This window comes from Acartia tonsa, chromosome 11, assembly GCF_053477335.1.
Source record: "Acartia tonsa isolate MP-2025a chromosome 11, ASM5347733v1, whole genome shotgun sequence".
NCBI lineage: Eukaryota > Metazoa > Arthropoda > Copepoda > Calanoida > Acartiidae > Acartia > Acartia tonsa.
The window spans coordinates 29,691,281-29,703,207 of NC_137270.1; the positions used below are offsets into that span (position 1 = coordinate 29,691,281).

Sequence of the window (11,927 nt, forward strand, 5' to 3'; positions counted from 1 at the left end):
GAATATATAATCGAAACTAAAAGGTGTTTATAGATCTGTTTCACAACTAGAAATTGAAATCTTAAGGACTTTTATTAGCTCAGGTAACAATATATCTGTATATAGAAAGCTCCCCCTCAATGAACAAAATTATCATTCATTGTCAATTCATATTTATTATCAAATCAATAATTCATTTTTAAAATTAATTTTGAAATAATTTTTATTCAACGAGGATGATTAAAAGGATTAATGAATCTACTATTGAGAATTTAAACTTTATTCGTTATTTGCACAAGCTATTTTATAACTCCGGTAAGTCCGTCTGAGTATGTTAGTAATTAGATTTTATTGCAGACTATTACAGATAGAGATTAATTTTTATAGTGTAGATTCCTCTAAATATACTTCACGTTTGCCCAATTAATTACGATGGCAGCTTAACCGCCTCTTAGATACTTTTTAGTCGCTTTTATAATTTCCATTTTATACTAATGCTTAGCTAAGTGATATGTTGTGTGTTTTAAGAACCCACAATGAGTTTCATCAATAATTGAGTTATTTCAAAATACAAAAATGTCTAATCAAATTATTTATTGAAGTGGTTAGTATTATGTCGGAAACAAATTATGCCCTAAAAACCGGTTTTTCCTCAGTTTAATACATGTATAAAAGTGATTATTTACAATTAATTTTGTAAGGCATCCTAATATATAAAGTAATAAGCTTTTTTTGTCTGTAGCAAAGGATCTCGCTGACCGCTCAACCGATATAGTCCTCCTTTACCGTGTAGCTACATATTGGTTTTGGGATGGTTTTAGGCTATTTTATTTTTGTAAAATGGCTGGGTAGGTACGGTTTTAGGCTATTTTCCTGTCTTCCACCTTTCTTCGAATATAGAGTCCCTAGATGCTAGGGGAGCATTCGCTAGTATAAAATGAAGAGTTAAACATTAAAAATTCAAATACTTTATGCCTACTTTAATTGAATAGGTATATTCCTCTAGATTTTTGTATTTTTAAAACTTTATTGGTTTATCTCAACTTTTTAATAAAATTATCTGGTACTTTTAGTATTATCCTCTTAGAATTTTTTTTTTCAGTTTTGAAAACTTGAGTACCCCCCCCTCCCGACAGCGAACTATGAACTCTGGCCGCAGCGCTCGGCTCCCTAGCCTGCCTAGCCGCAGCGCTCGGCCCCCTTGCCTGCCTAGCCGCAGCGCTCGGCCCCCTTGCCTAAAACCTAACCTAACCTAAAATAGTTGTTCGTTGTTGTCGGGGGGGGGGGGGGGGGGGGGGATGGTGAGGTACTCAAATTTTCAAAATTGAAAAAAAAATTTCTAAGAGGATAACGCCAATTATCTTATTAGGTATATAGATTTGGTTGGAATGATATTTTACGAGTAACTTCATGAAGGTTTATGCCAATTAACAAACCGTAAAAAGTGCAAAGTGTTCATATAAATCAGCGAATCTTGGCAAGGCACAAAAAAAGGTTACCAACAATCCCTCCTTTCAAATAAAAATCTTTTGGTCATGTTAAAATTAAATATGAAGCAAGAATTGGTAAGACTATAATGACAAAGAGAAGAGAAAATACCTACACTGCATATAAACAAAAACAAAAGGAATTAATTAACAGAAATGATAATGCAGAAAGATAAAATCTCTTATTCTTGAATACTAAAAAATTAAGACGAATGTTTAGAGAATTTTCGTATAGGTGCGCGCGGTTGATGTATTGACACCCCCCAGTAGGAAAACAAGTTGAGTGGGTTGGTATACACACTGCCTACACAAAATTCACCTACATCTTTGTAAAATTGTAGCTAATTCAATGTTGAACATAATATTTTCAAGTGAATTAAAAATATTTTGACTGTAGAGTGTTATTTTTTCTTTTTAATTATCATGTTATTTCACAAAATTTAGTATTTTATTTTTTTTAGCAAATAGATACTTAAAATCTTAAAAGTCGTTGGGTTACCAATCTTTATATCTAATTTAATAAATTTTCTTTTAGAGAAACCGTTATAGTGTGGAATTTTTCATTACTAGCGAAGAGTTATTTAACCGACTATTAAGAAAAGAGAGTAAATCTTTCTTGCTTATAAAAGGATTCCTTAATCAACTAATAATCAACGTCTAGGTGAATCTTGATTTGTGTGAGTTTTGCAGTAAATTAAATCTATATTTAACTACCAAGCAAAAAAATCCTAAGAATTTTTTAAACTTTATTAGCATATATTTTAAACTACTTATGGACATCATTGTACATTTAATCCAAATAAGAAGGATATTTATAGAAGAAATGTATGAATATAATTAGGTAAGGTTTTCTTCAACGTTTCATTTAGAGAAAATCTCGAAATGAATGGAAAAATAACGTTTTTGTTTATAAAAATTCAAGGTGAAATAAGTTAGATGATTGCATGTAACATTTGTTTCAGGAGTTTTTTCATACTTATTGAAAAAGTGTGAAAATGTCTGTTTCTATAGGATCTCTAAAACGATTGGTGTGATTGCTCTGCATTTTTATCGGGTATTTAATTTAGGCAAGGTGTGGATGAGTAGTTGGGGTCCAGTTAGGATTAACTTTTAAGTAAATTGTTATTAATAAAGATTATCATTATTTTATATCAAATATGTCAAAAATTAATAAAATACAATATTTTTAGAGTTAATTTTACAGTTTATGCAATTTTTAAAATTTAAACTGTTCTGGTGAAATGCATTAAACTTAAAATGTGTTTTCACAAACTAGCAAATGTTTTTCATAATATTTAAAATCATTTGTTTGTGATGTAAATTGGAATGGTGGTACCCAAAGTTTTATAATCCCACTTAAAGCTTTAAGTACCTTTATCAAAGCTTTATTAGTTGGATCAAACCAGCAGAGTCCCAAATTTCCAATCAATAGTTTGTATCAACAGAAGGGTTATTTTTGTTCATCATCAATGTGGATGTACTTCAATTTATCGTCTATTCTCTAATCCCTCTAGATCCCTGTTTTTTCCTCAATACCATATTCTTTCATTTCATATAATATAACTATTACCAACTAAAAAAAAATAAAACCTTAACAATATAAAAGTCAAAGACACAAAAATAGAAGCAAACGGTTTCAGAGATCTTACTAGAGACCTGCAAACTTATATCATATCCATCTCCTAAATGTAAATCCTACTGCTTTGTACTTTATCATGAAACGCACATTTTAAGCTCAAATTGAGAAATTATTTAGATCACAGAACTATTTAAATTTGAATTTCATGGATAATTTTAGTGAATTTAAATCAATTCTTACAATATTTAAAAATAATGAACTAAGTAGGTATCATAGGATTCAAAGTGAAAATTACTAAATTATTTGGTTGCATCAAAGTTGATGAAAATAAATATTATATTATTTTCACTAACATATTCTAACTTGTTATTGCTTCGCTATTTGAGGACAAAATCGTACTTGTATTAGTAACTTTAAAGCAGGATTTTAATTTTAAACTACTTATTGTATATTATTAAAAGATAAGGACTTAATTCTAAGCTTTACGGATATGTCAATAAGTAATGATTAATTTACATTTGAAAATATGAATTTCTACTTCCAAATCTTAGAAGTTTAGAAAGCGTAGCAACTCTAGGTATAATCATTACCAGAATGTCCGTACGTCCATTTTAAACATGTTGATTTTTTTACTTTTTTAACAACAAATTTTTAAGTGATCTAATAATCCGATTGGTCTGATTTTTGATATACTGATTCCTGGGACAACAAAGTACAATATGATAAGAGAAGCAACTCTATAATCAAGTCCTAAAAATGTAAGTATGTCCATAAACATTATTCTGTATCAAGCAGTTTTTCAACAATTTTACTTACAATTTTGCTTCGACATTTATACATTTATATTCTGATTATTCAGTTCTGGCACTATACAAGTGTTAGTGTCCGTTTGTCCTACCGTTTCAGTGCTTCGCTTTTATGGATGTTTTCATCATTGTTTTAATTTGGGTGGGGGGGGGGGGGTAAAAATTGAAAATTCAAAATTTTCGTCGGGGGGGGGGGGGGGGTAATCAACCCTTTACCCCCCCCTTGGACGTCTATGACTCCATGTCAATATAATTTTAAAATTTTTGCGTTGTACTTCTGTATAAAAGTCTTAAAACATATACCTACCCGTACAGAAAATAAGCAGAAAAAAATGACTCCCTTTATATTTGTGCAGAAGTGAATGCACCCTTTCCCCTCTAAATCTAATGTTTGTTAAAGTCAACACATGTAGGGATGTTTATTTATTCATAAAACAAGGTTGACAAATCCCTAATTAGCGAAGCACATAAAATTGGAAAAATCAAATGTTCGGTGTTTTTAAATAGGTAATATATATTATATATTGAAAATTACACAACCTTTAAGTATGCTTGTGTGTATCTATTGAACCATAACGGACAAGCCAATTGACCCCAAGGGCCCAAATGCGAACATTTCGAATTATAGAGTTGATTCGCTTCTAAAATGGGGGACACGTTTCATGTTTTGTGTTGACAATAGAAAAGCAAAAATAATATAATTGTAGAATATATAATATATTTGTATATTTCAATTTTACTGAAAATTAGTGTAGTAACAACAATCTTAAAAAAATACTAAAAAGCTTGATTGTCCTTGAGAGTTGTCTATAAAATTTTTATCTAACTGCAAATTTTTATTCACCTTAAAACAATTCTTTCCATGCCTAACTTTGCTCGCTCAATAATAAAATATTTTCCATCTTATGTGAACACAAAGTACGAGAAAATAAAATTAATGAAGAATTTTGTATGCAGTAGGGTTAGTCTATGGAAAAGTGTGCAATCACAATTGTTCTTATATAGCAAAAAACCCGTAATGCATAAAAAATGTGTGGATGCTATGCTTATTATAAAGTAATGGCCAAATGGTTGTTTTTACTATACAAATAATAAAATGTTCTGATGGTTTGATAATATTGACGGAAATGAAAGCACACTGTTTGGAATAAATTAGCTTTTAAAGGGGTCACTTTTCAATAAGTCTCTTGTTTTATAACTGGGGGGAAGGATAGCTCATCTGAAGATAAACTATTTCTATTTCCTATTCCGCTAAATAAAAGCAACAATTTTAATAAATATCCATTTTAAAGATATACAAAGCAATAGGTATAACTAAAGCTTGTGGTCATATAAAAATGCTGAGCTTGATCTATAAATTCTCTAGGCAGTTTCTTTAGATAAAATACTCAACGAGTTTCTTGATTTATCATAATATGTTAATTTTAAATGACATACATTTGTAAATATTCAATTCCATTTGTGTTTAAGGACAAAAAGTTAGACATAGAATGGAATAAGTCATATATTAGACCAGGGTTTCGGATCCGCATTGATTTTTTGCGGATCCGGATCCGGATCCTCCAAATTGGGTCAGTGCGGATCCGGATCCGGATCCTTGACAATAAAAATAAAATCACCAAATTTTTCAAAAATATTTATTCTTTAATTCGAAGTCAAAATTACTTTTAATTTTCAAGTCTGACCCTAAACCTTAAAGATTGGCTCTCATTAAGAGAATGTCTGAGATTTTATATAAATTTAGGTAGATTTTTCCATTTTTTCCGCATTTTTTTGAGTCCAAGGATCCGGATCCGCATTTTTTTGCGGATCCGGATCCTTGGACCCAAAAATATGCGGATTAGGGTGGGTTCATATCGGAATTAGACAAAGCGGGGATATGCAACAGATAAAATTAACCTTAAAAACATTTCTGACCGAAAAAGAATTTTAAAAAATTGAGTTTTAGAACACGACCACTTAAAAATATAATTCATTACTTATTAGTATGCAACGACGACATTCAAAATTTATTTTGAATCAGAACTATGGCTTCATGGTGCTCCCTGGAAAGGCCTTGAGAAGCTGAATCAGGAACTTTTGTCCGTTTCAAAATATCTCGTTCCTAGCCTTAGAAATCACTAAAAAACTAAAAAAAATTAAGGTTTATTGAGAATTGTCCAATTTGTAGAGGTTTTTTAGATTTTCTCAGGCTAGGAACGAGATTTTTTGAAACGGACAAAAGTTCCTGACTCAGCTCCTCAAGGCATTTCCAAGGAGCACCATGAAGCAATAGTTCTGATTCAATAAATTTTTGACTCCCATTTACAAATAGCTATACAATTGAATGTCTGGTCGTCAGCGGTTTTAAGACTTAGGATAAATTTTAAATCATCCAGAGGTGTATTATATCTATATAAATTGAGTGCAGATCCCCGCTTTGGCCTCAGAAAAAAAATGTCCAAAATCGACCCACCCTAATGCGGATCCTTGCGGATCCGGATCCAGATCCGGATCCGAAACCCTGTATTAGACAAAGGACAGATAAAATATCTCATATTCGCTTTCAAAAGTTGTTCCGCTGTCAAAAAATGTCCTAACTGTCAAAGAAATCCTCATTCAAGTTTTGAATCGATAGGTATAAATTGTAGAAAGGGTTCGCTTTTAAACTATGCACCATAATCTTTAAAGAAAACTAGATGTAATATTATACATACTTGCAAAGGATTAAAATATTTTTAAAATGAAATTGAATTTCTGTGATGAAAGATACATGCTTCATCTATCAATAAAAAACAACGAAGATTACATCCATAAAAGTGAAGCTCCGAAATACGTCAAAACAAAATTGTAAGCAAAACTGCTTTAACACAGGACACTGTTTGAGGACATGCTTACATATTTCTGGCTTAATTATGTCACATAAAAAAATTAATGCCGAAAAGTTTAAAAATTAACATGATTTAAATGGACGTTATTCTAGAAACGATTATCGAGTTGCTACTCTTCCTAAATCGTACATGACTGTTAAAGGAATCATCATGAAATGATTAAAATCGAAAGTCAAACATATCTTAAATTAACGAAAAGAGCTAACTATCCCTTATAGACGGACCTACCCTAATTTTGCTTCGCTTTTAAAAACTATTTGTCTGTCTGTTTAAGAGAGGGGAAAAGGGACTGAATATTATAATGGTCCCAAAGTAAATAAGTTAAAATAATAATTTCAATCACAAAATCAACTAATCGTACATTGTCTTATTCATGCTCTATTTTCTTTTGGACAAAACAATGAAAATTATGTAAACTATATAAAAGTAGAAAAGTCAAAGGGGACTGAGGTCTAAAGAATCCTAAAAAATATCTTTTTTATAAATGGTAAAAAAGGGAGTAACTCAAATGTTACCTAGATTTTTATTGACACGATTTAATTCTAAAATTAATTTATATAAAATGATTTGCTATAGAAGTTCTAAAAAGTACCTTGGTATTATGAACATTAAAGTTCAAAATGAGTAAAAGAAAATTATTTAAAAGAAAAAAATATTTCACTGTTATACCATAAAATCTTGGACATGTGACTAATATTAAAGAAAAGCAGCACACTACAATTGTTTAGCAGATGCCATACTATTTAAATGACGGTTGCATCATGCCAGAAATTTAATTCCAAATATAATCTCAAACTTGAACAAACATTTTTAAATAAAAACTTGAAGTACAGGACAGAATAAGACTTCAAATATAAATCACTAGCGGTTTTACCCCTAGAAGCCTCTTGGGGCTCTGAAAGTGGGAGGCGGAAACTCGACCACCTCCCCATTTTCAATTTGACTTTTTTTAAAGTAAAAATAAAAATTATTTCTTTTTTTGGAGGGGGGAGGGGGCATTTTTTATTGGGAGTGTGGGGATACCCTCACTTAAAATAGTTAAATTAAACCTTTCCTGGAACTATAAGAAGCTTTACTGTAAAGGAGAACCATATCGGTTTAGCGGTTAGCGAGAGCTTTCGGAACAGACAAACATACAAACATCTTGTAATTTTTATAAAGATAACTTAACAAAAAAATTATGTCCTAAAGTAGTTTCTAAGGGAAATGCCATCCTTAATATATTGGAAAATAATTACAATTGAAAGAAGTTATAAGGGGAATATACACAATAAAATGTGTTGATAATGACAAACCAACATACGGACATAATGACAAAATTTTTTTTGCAAGTTTAAAAAAAACAATTTAATATTTTTTTCATCAACAAGGGGGGGGGGGAGTTTTGACAAATTTGCGTAAACAGGAAGCATAGGCTTTATCTTTGGACTGAGAGGATAGGTTATTAGCAATAAAATCATCCTTATATAATGAATTTTTCCAAGTTTTAAGATTTTTTGGATAGGCCTCCAGGTTCCGGAGCTCCAGGCCTCCAGGTGGTCTCTCTACAGGTAAAAATGAAAAAAAAAATTTTTTTAAGAGTTAGATGTCAGCTTATGAGACAAAATATGTATGTTTTTTCTTCAAATATGTGAATAACAATCAAAAAGAAGCATATTTTGTTTTATAAGTTAACCTCTAACTCTTCAAAAAAAAAATCTTATTTTTAATTTTTACCTGTACAGAGACCACCTGGAGGCCTGGAGCTCCGGAACCTGGAGGCCTATCCAAAAAAGCCTTAATCTGGGGGAAATTTATCATATTAGAATGATTTTATCCCTAATAACCTATCCCCTCAGTCCAAAGATAAAGCCTATACACCAGGTTTACGCAAATGTGTCAGAACTTCCCCCCCCCCCCCTTGTAAGGAGTTATAAGGGGAATATACACAATAAAATGTGTTAATAATGACAAACCAACATACGGACATATTGACAAAAATTAAAGTCTAATTTTTTTGCAAGTTTAAAAAAAAACAATTTAATATTTTTTTCATCAATTACTTTGTCCCATTTGATGATTTTTATAAGCTAATAATTTATAGGTGGGCGGATTAAAATGATTATGTATGCGAATTATAGGATTATTTTTAGTAACAGATAAAAAGTTTCCATTTGGGAAGATCTGAATGGAATTTTACGTTACAGTTTTTTCAATGAGTGCGTGTTTTTTACTTGAAATTGTACTATACTAAAGTAACAGGATGTAATTTTTGACACTTCTCTTTATTTTTGAACTAATATGTTAGCTTTTTGCAGCGCTACTTATAAATATTGTCCTTTTTACTGCAAAGATTTTCTCCAAGAAAGTAAAAGTGAAGAATGTGGATGTTATAAAAGTTAAAAATAATGAAATGCAGTTTAAATGGATTTCAACAGGCACGTTCTAGTTTAATGCTTTACAATTTCAGGAAATTAAAATTTTTAAAATAAATTTGGAAGGAAAGTAAATATTGAACAAGACTTATGACGTCCAAATTACAAAACTATTAATAACCTTATATTTCGGCAAGTTAACATTGTCGCATCCATTTCAAACCTTGCACGTTTAATTTAAAACCTTGCAAGTTTACTTTTACAAAAATCAAGGCAGCGTAGCAAATCTTTCAATAAACTTATTTAAAATTTAAGACTGTTATTTTTAAAATAATAAGGCACAATAGTATAAGCAGAACACAGCATAAAAACCGAGATTAAAATGTTTGTGTCGTACATACGTCTAAAAGTATCTTATATCTTAAGACATTTTAGCAAAAAGATCTGTGTCCTCTAAAGATTTTATTCGCTTCATCAATATTAGAAGCGGTTCTACTTTGTAATGATTGTCTGATTACTTGAAAATATGTCATTTGATGTAACATTATGACTTTAGTAGCAGGGATATATGGATTTTAAGGGATCTTGGACAAAGTAGCTTCGGACAAAGTAGCTTCAGGACAAAGTAGCTTCAGGACAAAGTAGCTTCGAACAAAGTAGCTTTGGGCAAAGTAGCATCCACTGTTAATAAAGGTCATGGCCGCAGCGCTCGGCCCCCTGGCCTATAAGTTTATAACCTAACCTAACCTAACCTAAAATTTGTAAAAACATCATTTTAAAAATTGTAAAAATCTATCAACCACTTTTTGTAAAATCCACGAAATTCCAAACCACCTATGTAATAACAGTTGAGGATATTTTACTTAAATAAATGTCATGAGGCTAACATAGATTATGTTAGGTTAGGTTATAGGCTAGGCAGGCCAGGGGGTCGAGCGCTGCGGCCATGACCTTTATTACTATTAGAGAATAATTTTTCTTAAGAAGCTACTTTTCTTAAGTAAATGTCCTGAATTAAGCTACATTGTCCTGAAGCTACTTTGTCCGAAGCTACTTTGTCCGAAGCTACTTTGTCCAATAGACGATTTAACCTTTTCTCCAACCGTTTTTTTTGTATTTTGTAGCTAGGTAGTAAATGTTGGGAGTTGTGTAGATGCATCTAACCCCCAGAGTCCTCTACTTATACTATGTAATCTATGTTCTTTTTCACAAGAAAATTAAATATTTTCTTATGTTTCATAGATTTCATGAGATTTATGAAAATTTCTTACTTTTCTTGCGAAACAGAATATTTGGAAAAAAAGGGTGAAAAGTTTTATCTAGTTAATGAAAGTAGCTGGGTGTTGGTTTGTGTGTGTTACATTAAGATATTGGCAGGTTTTTTACTGTAGAATATGTGCTGTACTAATATAAGTAAAATCAAATGAAAATAAATTCTAGCTATTATTAATATTAGTAAAAATGCAAATTTTGTAAGTCTTCTAATTTGCTTAGACACACACACACACACACAACCACACTAATATTGATTTTTATTTCAGTTCATAATAAACAAGGATAAAACATCCATTGAATTGCTTCACTTTAAGATTTCATAGAAATCAAGGTGCAAGGTTTAAAATAGATAGAAAGGCTCTAACTTGCCTTAAAATATGTCATTTCTAATTTAAATGTTTAAATCCCAAAATTAATGGTAGTATTTCGTGTTAATTACATATTACTGACCAACTCCCTTTAATCGATTTCATGACATGTTCGCTTTAAAATCAATGTAAAACTAAATTTACAAGTAAGGCTTTCATTTTAGTTATAATCTTAATATGATATGAAATAAGATAATTTATACCTAATATCTATTTTACAAGGATAATAGCATCCATAAAAGCGAAGCTGACAAGTCAAGAAAGAAAAAAAGATCATTTACACATACAGAAGAATTAATTTCTAGAAATAAAGTGATTAGGTATATCATTATGTAACCTACAGTACACAATATTATTTTTATGAAGCAAAATTCTAGTAAAGCTTCCGCTTTAAATACTAAGCTAGTATAAAAAAAATAATTTCGAGTTTCTAAAGATAGTTATGTAATATCCTTAAAAAACAATTCAAACAGATTTAGTCTAAAATTAAGTATATTCTTACATTATACTTTTAGAAACTAAAGGTAGCAGGTAACAAATTTAAACTGAAGTAAATGCAAAACCTTCAATCTAACCCAAAATAGCGATAACATACATACCTCATTTCCATCGTTACTAACTTTAGGCGGTGACGGTGAGCCGTTTTTAACGGGTTCGTCCGTCCGCTTAGCAGGTGGTTTCCACGGCATCTCTTAACGATTTTAACCTTATTCAGTGACTTATTAAATTTTTCACAATATTCAACACAGCATCATATTAATTGAAACTCAATTCTTATTTTATTGACACACACGACAAAGCAGTTTGGCTTGCTTGTGCTTTTATTCTATTTCTAACTGCTTGTTGAAAAGCAGAAAAGGATCTTTCCTTTTAGGAACCAAAAAAGGGGTGGGGAGGATAAATGCAAGATGAATAATAACGGAATTTAACTTTTTATACCTTTTGTAAACATTACAGTAATTGATAAAACCTACTTTACTATTTAATTTTTGACTGATTTCAATCTAAACGTACAGTAACGCAAATTAAACCTTCATCATCAAAGACAACCTAATTTTCTTCTTTAAAAATATTTTTAAAAATTTTTATTTTGCTTTGGTAAAATGATTATGTTAGGTTAGGTTAAGCTGCGTTAATAGTTACCCTGCATGATTAAAGTTTAGCAGCTAAGGGTAAGGCGCAGGTTAGGAACCCACAGGATAAGATTAA

The 11,927-nt window shown here is 30.7% G+C and overlaps 1 protein-coding gene across 4 annotated transcripts in view; it reads right to left on the reverse strand.

Moving 5' to 3' along the window:
* Positions 1-11,578, reverse strand: part of jar (Myosin heavy chain 95F jaguar) — a 53,039-nt gene extending 41,461 nt beyond the window's left edge. For all 4 annotated transcript variants that reach the window (XR_013884158.1, XM_080177326.1, XM_080177329.1 and 1 more), the window contains exon 1: positions 11,318-11,578. Coding sequence is in view for 3 of the 4 variants with exons in the window: in XM_080177326.1 (XP_080033452.1) it covers positions 11,318-11,407 (90 nt within the window). In the remaining variant the exon portion in view is untranslated. The remainder of the gene's footprint in view (positions 1-11,317) is intronic.
* Positions 11,579-11,927: the final 349 nt, after the last annotated feature.